This window comes from Lithobates pipiens, unplaced genomic scaffold (assembly GCF_037356315.1).
Source record: "Lithobates pipiens isolate NorthernLeopardFrog02 unplaced genomic scaffold, aLitPip1_a1.2 Scaffold_22, whole genome shotgun sequence".
Classification (NCBI taxonomy): Eukaryota; Metazoa; Chordata; class Amphibia; order Anura; family Ranidae; genus Lithobates; species Lithobates pipiens.
The window spans coordinates 339694089-339710205 of record NW_027507784.1 but is presented as its reverse complement, the minus strand read 5'-3'; the positions used below and the strand labels follow the sequence as shown (position 1 = coordinate 339710205).

Here is a 16117-nt window from a genome sequence, read left to right as displayed (position 1 = left end):
CGTGGGGAAAAAAAAAAACAAGCTCCTCTGACCCTGTCCTGGTGCCATAGTCGCACAGGTACTCATTGATGGCCCTCTGCATGCATGGCCAATATTGACTTCCACCTGGTGGGCATGTCACAGATAAGGTGGTTCTTGGGCAGGTTAATTTCCTTTTGGAGCTCAGCCAGCCGAGCACTGGCATTATATGACCGGCAGAAATGCACACAGACTTTCCTGGCCTGCCTCAGGACATCCTGTAAGCCCGGGTACCTGCCCAAGAACCGCTAAACCACCAAGGACGTGAGCCACACAGGGCACATGGGTCAGTTGTCCCTGTTGGAGGGCGGAGAGGAGGTTGGTGCCATTGTCACAAACCACCATTCCTGGCTTAAGCTGGCATGGCGTCAACCACCTCTCAGCCTGCCCCTGCAGAGCTGACAGAATATCTGCCCCAGTGTGGCTCCTGTCCCCCAACCAGCGCAAGCACGGCATGGCATCTTTTTGCCTGCGCTCATGCGTAGCCCCTTGAATGCCTACGGAGCACCGCTGGTTCCGAGGACAAAGCACAGGAAGAGGCCATGGAGGAAGAAGAAGAGGAGGGGGTGGAGGAGAGAGGTGTGTCACAACCAGTAGTAGCATTTTGGAGGCGTGATGGCGGAACAACCTCCAACACTACTGCACCTTGTCCTGCATCCTTCCCAGCTGCCAGAAGAGTCACCCAATGTGCCGTGAAATATAGATAATGTCCCTGTCCATGCCTCCTGGACCATGAGTCAGTGGTAATATGCACCATACCACAGGCCGCCCTGTCCAGCGAGGCATGGACATTCCGGTAGAGAGCCGGAATCGCCTTCTGTGAGAAAAAGTGCCATTTGGGAACCTGCCACTGAGGAACGGCACATTACACAAACTCACAGAAGGGGGCTGAGTCTACCAACTGAAAAGGCAGCAGTTGAAGTACTATCAATTTAGCCAAGCTAGCATTTAACCACTGGGCATGTGGATGGCTGGGAGTGAACTTCTTTCGATGGTCCAGCAGCTGGGGCAGGGAAATTTGCCTGCTACAATCAGACATCGGTGTACCGCTAGCAGATTGCCCGCAAGTACTTGGCTGTGACACACCAAATTCTACACCTTCATTCCTCTCAGTGCAGGTTTCAGAGAGGACCGAAGGTCTAGTGGGGTTGGAGATCCCAGCTGATGAGGAGCAAGGAGAGGTCTGCTTTGTTCTTTGGTGTGGGTCTTCAAAGTACGCTTGCCAACAAGCTGCATGGCAGGTCAATATATGTCTGGTCAAGTATGTGGTGCCCAAGCGGCTGATGTTTTGGTCACGCGAGATACACTTGAGACATATGTTGCAAATAGTAGAGGTGTGATCTGATGCACTGGTCTCAAAAAAGGCCCACACTAAAGAACACCAGCGCCCTGCACAGACGGAGCTCTGCAGCGTGATTCAGTCCGTGTGCTGCCCTTAAACTGGCCCCTGGAGGGCATCCTGCCTCATTGGAGATGTGCCCCCTTCTCCTCCTCTCTCCTATAGGGCACCCACGTGGAGTCAGTGACCTCATCATCTCCTCCCTCCTCTTCACTGGAGCAAACCTGGCAGTATGCTGCAGCTGGTGGAACATGACTGCCAGATGGCTGTCCTTCTTGGGCATCCCCTCTCTCTGGGGTCATGCTACTGCCTTCCTCTAACTGGGTATCATCATCAGAGCCTTCAAAATGCTGGGCATCCTCATGGAGCATGTACCCAACACTGTGCTCAAACAGTACGGGGGACTCCTCAGGAGGACATGGTGGGTCTAGGGAAGGAGTGACTGATGCCATTGAGATGAGGGAAGAGGCCGTGTTGGCAGCTGCTTTGCCAGTACTCTGAGCCTGGGTGAGAGAGGATGAGGAGGATGAGGAGGGCTTGATCATCCACTCTACCAAGTCTTTGGCATGTTGCGGCTCAACACGTCCAGCTGCCGAAAATAAGGACAAGTGTGTCCCATGGCCACGTGCTGATGACGATGCACCGCGTCCACGACCAGCACTGTTGCCTCGAGACACAGAGCCTGCTTGCCCTCTTTTATTGGCACATGACTGTCTGCCTCTCCTTGTTGGCCTTCCAGACATACTAATGGCCTGCAGGGAGATGAGAGCACCAGCAATTGGGGTAGCTTTAGGTCACACTGAGCAGATGACACGGTACACCGACTGTAATTACTGCAGCTGCCTGCGGTATAGGATCAGCAGAACACCAGCAATTGAGGTAGCTTTAGGTGCACACTGTGCAGATGACACAATACACCAACTGTAATTACTGCAGCTGCCTGCCTGTGGTATAGGATCTGAAAAACACGAGCAATTGGGGTAGCTTCAGGTGTACACTGTGCAGGTGGCACAATACACTGACTGTAACTAATACAGCTGCCTGTGGTATAGGACCAGAACAACACAAGCAATTGGGGTAGCTTGAGGTGTACACTGTGCAGGTGGCACAATATACCGACTGTAATTACTGCAGCTGCCTGTGGTAGAGGACCAGAACAACACCAGCAACTGGGGTAGCATCAGGTGTACACTGTGCACGGGGCACAATACACCGACTGTAATTGCAATAGGTTCAAAGGAAATGAAGACACTGTCTCTGCGTCTATCTGTCTCTATGAGCCGCAACACACTATGCAAGGCCGCCGCACAGGCGGCCTTATATAATGTGGGGCGTGTACTAAACCCCTGAGCCATAATTGGCCACAGGCAATTATGGCTCTCTTCACTGATGGCGCTGTGATTGGCCAAGCATGCAGGTCATAGTGCATGCTTGGCTAATCATCAGCCAGCAATACACTGTGATGCCGCAGTCCATTATGGGCCGTGAGCACCACTCGAATGCGCGAACAGCCCATAAAGTTCTGGTTTTGCCGAACGGGCGAACAGCCGATGTTCAAATGGAACATGCGTTCGACTCGAACACCCAGCTCATCCCTATCAGGGACCACCAGTTCATCAGGTCAACCCAGGACACTACACAATAAACCTACACTGCTGCAACTGGTTCTTACAAATGAATTCAGTTGAAATAACCAGACCCAAGACATAGAACACGGTGGAAAGAAATATCAAATGTGGATCTAAAAAGGAACTCTGGATCTTGGTCCAAACCATGTAGATACATAAGGCCGAAAGCAGATTGTTCTTCACCACGCTGGCTTTCTCTCCTTTTCAAAAGTTTTTGCTCCAGAAATTTAAACTTGCACCATAAAGAAAAAAAGAAAAAAACCGTAGAGAGATCAAAATCAATGGTCGGATTTAATTTTTAATGCATTTTATGTCTTCGCTATGGAAATTAACTAAGACCCATACACGTTTCTCAGTATAATTTTTACACTCTAGATAATATTGGTAAGCGGATTTGTAATGCAGCCGGCATCATTAATATTTTGTTTATAGCAATAAATTTCTAATTAAATTGCGCGCCATAGCAAAGCCCACCGAAAAAGATTATGGCTGCAGTTAAATTATATCTCGGGGGCGTTTTGATGGTCGATAAAACTGAAAGGGAAATAACTGGCATTATTGCTATTTATTAGGCAATTAGAATTATTGTGCAACAGTGAAATTGTGCTGCAAACACTGAACTCCAATTTGAGCTTAATTAGTCATTTTGGCTGTTTTGGAAATACAATTATATGGATTGGCTTTGACAATAGCATATTTATTGCGGCCCAACAAATTAGAACGTTTGGGAATTCGGCGGAGATATATTACCTGCTAATTACTTTTAGAACAGGACTAATCCGACTACAAAAAAAAAAAAAATTAAGGAGGATTTTTTTTTTTTCCTTCTAAGCAGCATTTGTCAAAATGTTTTCTCACCTTTTTTAGCACCAAAAAAAAAAAAAACTTGCTTGTTCTCACCGTGTAAATTTGTCTAACATATGGCGGAGAGATAGCGATAGTCTGTAATACCAACCGGCTTTTTCACACGTCACTGTGCAATAAAGAACAAAAGATGTTTGAAACTTTATAGTGCATTAAATTAATAACATAGCCACACACTCTCCAGATTGTGTTTGCGCTTTTGACTTTTTACAAGCGCCATAAAAGGCATAAAATCGCTAAGTTTTATCTTGAATTGCCAGTGACCTTTGCGTATTTCTGCAGCATAAAAATAATATTTTTTTTTTTTGTTGTTCAAGCTATTATAGAAAGCAGAAAATGGTTGTGGTATGAGGGTACATATATTGCAAGTTTAAGTACTGAAGGAGAACTTTAAATAGAAAAATATATATAAAAAAAAAAAAAGTAATAATTTTAGGATATTCGTATAGTAAGCAAAATTTGCTAATATAAGTTTTAAAGGAAGAGTTGAAGGTTGAGACTGCGGATCTCCCTTTTAAGCACATGCCATCCACAGGCAGTTTATAAATGGCACAGATAGAGGATTAGACCCCCTCGGGACTGATAGGTTTGAAGATGCTATCATCCCCAATGAAACTGTTTTTTTTTTTTTTTAACAAAAAAACATTAAATTAGAACAATAGACACAATTATTTTTTTATTTTTTTTCATTTTGGATAGAGTAAAGAAGATTTATAACCCCCATCAGATTTTTTTTTTTTTTTTTACCATCTGTGTCCCATTGCAGAGATTTCCCGTCACTTCCTGTCCCATAGCCAAACAGGAAGTGAGAGGAAATCCCTGCAAATTAAAGGGAATTCCTTGGGGTTCCCCCAGGTCACCAGTACTAGTGTTCCCATTGGAGGATGTCCCCTCTATTACTTTTCTGGGGACAACCAAAAATGTGGGATTTCCTTCTACTTTCAATGATAATGGTAAACAGGACAAATAGAGAGAGGGCACAGACAGCAATAAAAACTGACAGCTGTATCCAAAGCAAAAATAAAAAATAAAAAAAGTTTTGTCTTTAGTTATACTTTAACTACTTGACCTCTGGAAGATTCAACCCCCCCCCCCCCCCCATGACCAGGACATTTTTTGGCCATACGGCACTGCGTTACTTTAACTGACAATTATGCGTAGTCTCTTGTTTATTCCTGTTTATTTAAATTTTCAATAAACATATTGAAACAGAATTTTTTTTTTAAAACATAATAAAAAATAAATGGAAAAATAACTGACAATTATGCGCGTGGTCATGCATCACTGTATGCAAATTAGTGTTGATTCACACTAAGCAGATATGGGAGTCTTACAGGGATGGCCATTTTATCCTCCCTGTATGTATATTCATTCTTTTCCATTTTTTTGTCTATGAATGGTTGATTTTGATATACTTACCTCTTTTTATAGATGTATCATGCATCCACCCCTGATGATTGGATAGATCCCATGAAACGCGTTGGGCCTAACTTAGATGTAATGCATACATACTTACATGGTCTTTGGATTCAGGCAATGCCGTGGATTATAACTGTTATATTATAATGATTTTTTATCATTCAGGAAAATACTATTATATATTGTATATTCTATTCATGTTTTTAACATGTAAATGTTTTGGATACATGATTTGTCATATTATGTGCCATTATTGCATGTATTGTCTGCCATGTACCTACTCAATCATGGCAAACAAAGAAAATACTTGTTCATGTTTCACTTTGGCTCCTTCGATTAGCCACAATATAGACACCTCATTTAAAGTCTCGACCCTTTCTCTCTCTCTCTCTCTCTCTCTCTCTCTCTCTCTCTCTCTCTCTCTCTTTCTCTCTCTCTCTCTCTCTCTCTCTATATATATATATATATATATATATATATATATATATATATATATATATATATATATATATATATATATATATATATTCTAATCTAAATTAGAATATTAAAAAATTCGGGAATTCCAAAATCCGAAAACCCCAAAATTCGAAAACCAGAAATAATATCTAACTAATAATAACTTAACTATTACTAACTATTAAATTATAGGTATTGGAATTTCCTTTCAAATTTGGCTGTTAGTGAACGTAGCGAATACGATTTTATCCAAAGTTGCGAATTATCCAAAATAACGAATGAGGTATTTAAAGGAATGGAACGTAACATATTAATAATAATAAATAACAATAATAATAATAAAAACGTTTTATTTTTATTATTTATTGTTAATTAGTTCCGTTTCATTCGTTTAGAAGCTGCATTCCTTTTTTTTTGGATAATTCGTAACTTCGTATAAATTCGTATTCGTTACCTTCACTAACTGTTAGCCAAATTTGAAAGGAAATTCCAATACCCATAATCGAATAGTTAGTTATTATTCGTTAGTTAGCTATTCTTTTGGATTTTTGGATTTTCTTTCTTATTTTTGAATTTATGAATTTATGAATTTTCGAATTTACAAATGTTCTCATTTACAAATTTTCGAATTAACGAATTTACAAATTATTTAATTCAGGAATTGCGATCCTAACAAATGACCCGAAAAAACTGAAAAACAAAAAACAAAAATGAACACATTTTTCAGTAGTGCATATGAGTAAGTATATTCTCCCAGGAGAATATACTTACTCAATGCAGTTTGGAACTAGCGAATCAGTAGTGCACATGTCTACCAGTCACAGCACAGGTCAGCAGAGGGCTCAGGTATGCGCACCTCTAACCCATTGTAACTGATTGTAACGAAACGTCCCACATTCCACTTTCGTCATATACCGCTTCTTCCCAGTCTGACTATAGATATCAGGTATTCCAAATGCTAACAACCAGAAAACAAGACAACACTTGTTTGGTTGCTGAACATGGACTGTTTATTAGAACAAGAATACAGTCTTATATGCAGTTGAAGAGGAGGTTCCCCCCTCCTGCTCATATTACTCTAACAATACACCTGTAACCAAAAACCTAATTAACATGAGCTAGTTATCTAATCATTTACCGAGACTTGGTGACTCAGAGATATGACCTTTCAGGGTAGACTTGCCGTCTCCTCACTCAACGTACAATAAACCTACGTATAAACACATCCCCCAATAGTTTTCTAGGAGACAAAGGTGTGTTAATGAGCACAATAAACTATTCAGATCTCATTAATCAGCATTCCTTTCACATACATCTGTTCACTGAGTCCCAAGCTGGCAGAGACCATCAAGGCCTCCTTAATAATGTCCTTTTGCATTACATAACAGAATATCTTCCTAAATGCTTGTAGCGCCCTCACATGCCAGGGGCCATAGTCGGTAGGCAAAAGGCTAGCATTCAGTCCCCTCCAAAATCCTCTGTCCTGGGAGAGTCTGTCACATACATGTATATTGATATGTGGTGTATTTACTGTGAGCGGGTCAGCAAGTGGTTAAATACTTTTAACTGTTTGTCTACCAAGGTATGTTTATAAATGGTATGGTAGACAAGTAGTTAAATCAAGCTTGTGGCTGCTGGTGCAGCTGTTGTTGCTGTCCCTCCTCTACATTGAAGCCAGAGGTGGAAGCTGGTCAGGTGACCGGACCCGAGCGACTTCACAATAGGTGACTATAGACATCTTTCCTTTTACAGGGTGGATAGAATGGGCTTAGAATGGGGGTGGGAGTAGATTTAAGCTTAGTTTTGATTTGCCTTCAACTTTAATCACAGTTCAGTATCTAAAGAGTTTCCCTTCAAATAACCATAAGACAATACTATATCAGCTTTTTATTCACTTTCAGAGTTTCTCCACATTGCGTCCCATTGGGGGGGATTCATCTTTCCAATATTTTGCACTGTGCAGACAGCTATTTGTCTTGACTAGAAAACTGTCTTCATAATCTGATTTGCGTTCTGCTCTCAATTTTAATGTGCCGTTAAGTAAAGAAATGAGCCAAGTTTTGATTTTTTTCTTTTCCAAAGTTCAGCTTTGGAGGAATTCCAGTATCTGGGAAGCCCGGCGCCTTTCTGAAGCGGAATTTTCACGGCTGCATCGAGAACCTGTACTACAACGGAGTCAACGTCATCGACCTGGCCAAGAGACGCAAACCTCAGATCTACATTGTGGTAAGAGAGGCTTTTGATGTTGAGCATTGTGTTCTTTACTTCCCAATAGACATGTGCATTTCGTTTCGTTCCGATTCGAAATTCGGACGAATTTTCATTATTCGGACATTCGGATGCATCCGAATTACCAAATTACAATGCTAACGAATTCAACCGAATTCGGCCGAAATTCGACTCAATACTAAATTCGAAATGATTCGACATTATTTCAACCACATTCAAAATGATTTCAACATGATTCGACATTATTTCAACCGCATTCGAAATGATTTCAACATGATTCGACATTATTTCAACCGCATTCGAAAATATTTTGTGACCCGACTTTAGGGCCATGTATCTCGGGGTCACTTGGTGCTAGAAACTCCAAATTTGGATATGTTGTAGTGCTAGTACTCCAAATTTGGGGTTTTCAAGCTATAAGTGACCCCGAGATATGTGGCCCCAAAATCGGGTCGCAAAATGTCATTCTCTGCTGCAGAAAAGTGCTTGACATTTTATGACCCGAATTTGGGGCCACATATCTCGGGGTCACTTATAGCTAGAAACCCCAAATTTGGTATGCAAACACAATAGTACTAGCACTACAACATATCCAAATTTGGAGTTTCTAGCACCAAGTGACCCCGAGATACATGGCCCTAAAGTCGGGTCACAAAATATTTTCGAATGCGGTTGAAATAATGTGGAATCATGTTGAAATCATTTGGAATGCGGTTGAAATAATGTCGAATCATGTTGAAATCATTTTGAATCCGGTAGAAATATTTTCGAATTTGGTTGAAATATTTTCGAATGTGGCCGATTTTTCGAATTCTGTAGAAAACTAAACGAAATCCGAAAACGAATTTAAGGAAGTTAACGAATATAACTAAACAAAATTAATGAATTAACGAATTAAAACGAAACTAAACAATTTTTTTCCTTTTGCACATGTCTACTTCCCAAATTGTGTTTCTTTTAGTCATTTACAAATTTGTGTCAGGTAGGATATCAAATTATAACCTTAGATTTTATTGGATTGGGATGTGTGCAGGATGTGTTCCAAAACCCTGGAGAAGTTAAAAAACAGAAAATCTTTTTTCAATTCTGAATGCTAATTTTTACTGTTTCATTCCCTATGAAGTATGAAATCAAGACTACGCTTCAAAGATCTGCTTGGTGCAAATGTAGGTAGATGTTAAAGAGTTCAAGCGGTGCTAAACCGACTTAACAGTCTCAAAAAACAGTCTCAAAAAACATTCCCAGCATGTTCCAGGAATGCTAACTGTCACATTGGCTTGTGCTCTCAACCAAACTGTCAAGCCATCAAATGGCTGTTAATCACACGTACCGCACCATGGCAGTTGAAGATCTAACAGAGGCCAAGATGGCAGCTTCCTTGGCTAAAAACGATAGGAGGGTTTTGTGCCACTTTAACTGTTGTGCCGCTGTGGTGCCCTTCTCTTTGTAGGTTTGGGTCTCTTCTTCCTTTTGTCGGAGGCTACATGTACAGAGTTAGTTGGGCAAAGTTGATAAAGTTGAGAACTAAGGATGTAGTCAATACCAGGAGATCACGTTCCCTCTATGGGCATCCATAATAGGGACGGATGGACTTGGAATCTATTTTGGGACTTTTATTCTGGGAATGTTCCGCCCTGGAAGAGGTAATCATGGCACTGCAGCAGCCCTGCATGTTGGTGGAAGGTGGGAACTTTGGTGTTACCTTTTGAAGCCAATATCATTAAAATGGGCAGTCTTCTAGGAAGGCTTTCCACGAGATTTGTGGAGGTCAGGTATTGATGTTAGGTGAGAAGTTCTGTCTCACAACTGGTGTTCTAATTCATCCAAAAGGCATTTAGTAGGGTTGAGGTCAGAGCTCTGTGCCGGACACTCAAGTTCCTCCACAACAAATCCATCAAACTATGTCTTTATTAAAGAGGAAGTAAACCCTCCTGCAAAAAAAAAAAAAAAAAAAACACCCTGCAAGATAAAGGCATAATGAGCTAGTATGCATAGCATACTAGCTCATTATGAATTACTTACCGGAGAACGAATCCCCCACAGCCATCCTCGTCCCCCCCTCAGGCCGCTGACATGTCACCCGGAGCTTGCTTCCGGGTATCACGGCTCCGGCGCTGTGATTGGCCGGAGCCACGATGGGGTCACTCCCACGCATGCACGCAGGAGCCGCCACGAACGGCACAGTACAACTGAAGCAACGGCACGTACTGCCATTGCTTAAGTTGGCTTAAGTGCGCATGTGCTGCATGACGTTGGCACATGCAAATACAGGGATATCTCCTAAACCGTGCAGGTTTAGGAGATATCCAGTGCAGCTACAGGCAAGTCTAATTATTGGCTTGCCTGTAATTTAAAGTGGTTGTAAAGGGTTTACAACCACTTTAAGCTGGCTCTACTCTTCCGGGAAGGCTTCCAACAAAATTTTCTCGGGAGAAGTCCTGGAGGCGGATATGGGAGGAGGTGATGAGGGAGCTGCAGAGCAGGAGGTCTTGGGAGGAACAAAGAGGGCGATTAGGTTGGTATTTTGAGACCAGGCTAGTGATGTAGCTGGGGGCAGAGTTGTGGATGGCTTTGTAACTTATTGTTAGAATTTTGAATTTAATTTGTTGGGCAAGTGGCAGCCAATGGATGGATTGGCAGAGAGGGGTAGCAGACACTGTGCGGTTTGTAAGGTGGATGAGTCTGGCAGCAGCATTCCTGATGGACTGAAGGGGGGATAGTCTATTTAAAGGTAAGCCAATGAGGAGGGAATTGCAGTAGTCAAGGTGAGAGATAACCAGGGAGTGAATCAGGAGCTTTGTGGTTTCATTGGTTAGAGATGTTGCGGAGGTTGAGGTGGCAAGCTTTGGAAAGTGATTGGATGTGGGGCCGAAAGGAGAGTTCAGAGTCCAGGATAACACCTAGCACGCTGACATGTGGTCATGGGTGGATGGTTGAGCCATTGCTCTTGACAGATAAGTCAGGGGGAAGAGGCACGTGGAGGAGGAAATATTATAAGTTCAGTTTTGGACAAGTTGAGTTTGAGGAAGTGGTGTGACATCCATACAGATATGTCTGTTAGTAAGTAAGTTAGTGATGTGTGAGGAGACTGATAGAGTGAGTTGAGGGGTGGAGAGATAGATGTGTGTGTCACCAGCATAGAAATGATATTGAAAGCCATAAGAGGCTATCAGCTGACCCAGGGAAGAGGTGTAGATTAAAAATAAAAGAGGTCCAAGAACAGAACCTTGGGGGACCCCCAACGGAGAAGGGAAGAGGAGTGGAGGATGTAGAATTGTAAGTGACACTTAAGGTGCGTTGGGATAGGTAGGATGAGAGCCACTGAAGAGCACAGTCACAGAGACCAAAGGAGTAACGTTTTTTGAGGAGGAGAGGGTGGTCAACCGTGTCAAAAGCAGCTGAAAGGTCCAGAAGTAGGAGTACAGAATAGTGTCCGTTGGTTTTTGCAGTTAGTAGGTAATTTGTGAGTTTTAAAAGAGCAGTTTCTGCAGAGTATTGAGGGTGAACTCCAGATTGAAGTGGATCAAGAAGGTTATTCTTAATGAGGTGGTCACTCAGTTGGTTGTAAACCAGGCGTTCAAGGAGTTTAGAGGAAAAGGGGAGCAAGGAGATAGGGCATAGGTTTTTAAGATTGGTAGGGTCCTAGATTTACATATCAAATAAATTGGTCTGGAGAAAGAATTCTCTCAACTCCCAGAACTCATCCTGAAGGTATGTACACGTGCCTTTCATCATACAAAAGGGCCGTGGGGTATAAAACCAAACAAGGGTATCAAAAAGAAGAGATCCAATAATTGTCCCAATTGTTATAAAAGGAGAACCTGGAATCAGAGTTTTGATTTCAATTAGAAAGTGCATAGCATACTAGCTCATTATGAAATACTCACCTTAGATCGAAGCCCCCGCATCGGTCTTGGCACACTGCTCTGCCCGGTGACATGTCTCCCGCAGTTATTTTTGGTTATCGCGGCCTTCGGTGCTGTGATTGTCTGGAGCCGCGATGATGTCACTCCCACGCATGTGCTTATTTTAGGCTTAACTGTAGTGAAAAGTGGTCTGCAAGGGTTTACAACCACTTTAAGCACAGTATCATTTCCCAATCAGATTGGTGTCCTCGGCATCAGGCTCTCGCTCATCATTGCGGTATAATTGATGAATAAGTATCTTTGCATTATCAATTATAATGCCGTATCCAGAGCCGTTATGACTGATTGGGCCTGTGAACGTTAAGTTACGGGTGGCGTGGCGTCATAACGTAGAGTAATATTGAATGTATGCATTATTATCATCAGTCAATGTAATCCTGCTGGTGTAATTAGGAACGAGGAAAACGTTTTCCGCAGAATGATATCCTCAATATCAGAGATGGCGCACATCTGATAGCTCATCATCTCCAGACCATTAAATACAACAGCTGAGAATAACTCACGGTAACAAATGTCTGATCACACTGCAGAGACGGCACGTCGCCGGTCTGTGAACGGAGATCTCCGTCTGCAAGCCGAAGAGTTATATCCAGTCCTGGCGACCTTCCTCTGTGACAATATTCCGTATTATACCTCCAGCCTCCGCAAAGATTGCGAGAGTATTATTCTCCAATGCTATTATTATAGCCGTCGCCGGAGCTGGTGGTTTATTACCATCTCCAAAGGTGAATTGTTGGTACAAGTAAACGGCGAAGCACTGAATTCTGATTCTTTTTTTTTTTTACTTTTTCATCAAGAAATTTTTAGATCAAAGTCCTTGAGTTTTTCCATAGTTTCTTTTACAGAGAAGAAAAACAAGTACAGGAGAAAACAAAGTAACTTATGCCGGCCATACACATGCCGAAGGCTACCAGGAAAAAAAATCTAGCAGGTTTCTCCATCCATGCTACATAGAAGGGGGTGAGCCAAAGATTTCTGGGATCGGTTAAAGGCCATTTCAACAAATTAAAAAATCAACATGGAGGGGCCGGAAAACAAACATACCTTCTGGTCTAAGCCCTTGTACACGCGGTCGGACATTCTGACAACCAAATCCGTTGGATTTTGTCCGACGGATTTTGTCTGAAACTGTTGCATACACACGGTCGGACAAAGTTGTCGGAAAATCCGATTGTACATAACGTGATGACGTTATTCCGTTACGACGGGTCTACGTTCAGGCTAGTACTTTGAGACCCCTGAATTCTAAACCGCTGTTTCTCAACTCCAGTCCTCAAGGCGCCCCAACAGGTCATTTTTTCAGGATTACCGTCAGATGAAATGGCAGTGGCAATTACTAAGCCCTTGTACACACGGTCGGAGATTCCGACTACCAAATTCCGACGGATTAATTCCGGACGAGGTCCAGAAGTGATGTTGCATACACAGAGTCAGACTAAGTTGTCGGAAAATCCGATTGTACATAACGTGATGACGTTATTTCGTTACGACGGTACTACGTTCAGGCTAGTAGCCAATAGCTTTGGTCTAGGAATTTGATCTGAGCATGCGTGGCACTTTGTCCGTCGCAGTAGGCTACACATGATCGGAGTATGTCCGATCGGAGCATGTTGTCGGAAAATTTTTACGGACAAGTTGGAAAACTTGGTCCGTCGGATACTCCGACGGAAACAGTCCAATGGAGACCACACACAGTCGGATTATCCGACAAAATGGTCCGATAGGATACATTCCGTCGGAATCTCCGACCGTGTGTACAAGGGCTTACTGGTGTAGCACCCTCCTAAAATAGGTTGCTAGAGAGGTTTCAGGTATATTTAGACTTTTTTTCCCTCCTCTAAGGCCGCGTACACACGCGGGGACTGTTCGCTGAAACTTTGTTTGTCAAACAGTTGCCGCAACAGTCCGCTCAAAATTTGCATGAGCGGACTTGCCCACACACGAGCGGACTGTTTCAGCGAACTGTTTGCCAAACAGTTCGCTCAACTTTTGAAATGAACGGACTCGCCCACGTAAGGCGGAGGCAAGTCCGCCCATTTCAAGCGCGTGTACAGGTAGGCAGGGCCCGCGAAGGAGACGTCGCGGGCACCGCCGCCTGGAATGGACTTAAAGGGGAACCCCAACGCCGAAAAAAATCGGCGTGGGGGTTCCCCCAAAGTCCACGACAGACCCTTGTCCGAGCACGCTACCCGGCCGGCCAGGAAAGGGGGGGCGAGCGAGCGCGCCCCCCCTCCTGAGCCGTACCAGGCCGCGTGCCCTCAACATGGGGGGTGCCTTGGGGAAGGGGGGGCCGCGCGGCCCCCCCACCCCAAAGCACCTTGTCCCCATGTTGATGAGGACAAGGGCCTCTTCCCGACAACCCTGGCCGTTGGTTGTCGGGGTCTGCGGGCGGGGGGCTTATCGGAATCCGGGAGCCCCCTTTAAGAAGGGGGCCCCCGGATACCGGCCCCCCACCCTATGTGAATGAGTATGGGGTACAATGTACCCCTACCCATTCACCTGTAAAATAAAAGTACCCAAAAAAAAAACACAACACACGAGAAAAAATATTTTATTGCACAGCTCCGGGGGTCTTCCGTCTTCGGGGGTCTTCTCGCCAGACTCCTCCGCTATCTTCGTGTAGCTCTTTTGCTAGCGGAGGAGTCCGGCTTTCTTCCTCCCCGCCGCCGGCCTCTTCTCCCGACTTCGGGGGTCTTGTCCCCCCTCTTCGGTTCTTCTGCCGAGCCACCGCGCCTTCTTATAGCTCTTTTACAGGCGGTGGCCCGGTCTTCTGTCGCCGCCTTCCGTTCTTCTTCTTCTTCTTCTTGTTCTTCTTCTTCTTCTTCTTCTTCTTCTTCTTCTTCTTCTTCTTCTTCTCCAGGAGATGTTGACACATCGCTCTCTCTGGCCGGAATGCCAGAGCCACGCTGTGCTGCCACTTATATAGTGCCAATGGGGCAGTGTCACATGGTATATGTCACATGGGTTGGTCACATGGGTTGATGTCACATGGGGACTATGACATTGTAAGGGGGCGGGGTCACCATGTGACATCAACCCATGTGACCAACCCATGTGACATATACCATGTGACACCGCCCCATTGGCACTATATAAGTCGCTCTCTCCGGCATTCCGGCCGGAGAGAGCGACGTGTCAACATCTCCAGAAGAAGAAGAAGAAGAAGAAGAAGAAGAAGAAGAAGAAGAAGAAGAAGAAGAAGAAAAGGCGGCGGCGACAGAAGACCGGGGACAAGGTGCTTTGGGGTGGGGGGGCCGCGCGGCCCCCCCTTCCCCAAGGCACCCCCCATGTTGAGGGCACGCGGCCTGGTACGGCTCAGGAGGGGGGGCGCGCTCGCTCGCCCCCCTTTCCTGGCCGGCCGGGTAGCGTGCTCGGACAAGGGTCTGTTGTGGACTTTGGGGGGACCCCCACGCCGATTTTTTTCGGCGTTGGGGTTCCCCTTTAAGTCCATTCCAGGCGGCGGAGCCCGCGACGTTTCCGTCGCGGGCCCCGCCTACCTGCACACGCGCTCAAAATGAGCAGACTTCCCTCCGAGCGGGAACAGTTTGCTCATTTCGAAAGTAGCCTACACACGGGCGGACTGTTCGCTCAAACCAAGTTTCAGCGGACAGTTTTTCGGAATTTCCGAAAGACTTTGTCCGTCAAACTGCCCGCTGAAACTGTCCGCTGAAAGCCCACACACGGGCGGACTGTCCGCTGAAACACTGTTCAGCGGACAAAGTTGAGCGAACAGTCCGCCCGTGTGTACGCGGCCTAAGCCCTTGTACACACGGTCGGAGAATCCGTTGGAATGTGTCCTATCGGACCGTGTTGTCGGATAATCCGACTGTGTGTGGTATGCATCGGACTGATTCCATCGGAATATACGTCGGACCCAATTTTCCAACATGTTGGAAATATTTCCCGACCAACTGGTTCGATCGGACATACTCCGATCATGTGTAGAGAATTTTGATCGGACCAAGTGCCACGCATGCTCAGATCAAATTCCTACATCAAAGCTATTGGCTACTAGCCTGAACGTAGTCCCGTCGTAAGGAAATTACGTCATCACGTTCTGAATGATCGGATTTTTCGACAACTTAGTCCGACCGTGTGTATGCAACAGTTTCGGACAAGATCCGACAGGCAAAATCCGACGGACAAAATCCGACGGATTTGGTTGGCAGAATGTCCGACCGTGTGTACAGGGGCTTAGAACATGGAAGTGGTGTGTGATTCGTTTTGGGTCTCGC

General features: G+C 44.6%; 1 protein-coding gene across 1 annotated transcript in view; it reads left to right on the top strand.

The window, feature by feature from the left end:
* LOC143925088 (contactin-associated protein-like 5) overlaps window positions 1-16117 on the top strand; it is a 613155-nt gene that overhangs the window by 309141 nt on the left and 287897 nt on the right. Inside the window, exon 7 of the mRNA XM_077449678.1 lies at window positions 7810-7953. Coding sequence (XP_077305804.1) covers window positions 7810-7953 — 144 coding nt within the window. The remainder of the gene's footprint in view (window positions 1-7809; window positions 7954-16117) is intronic.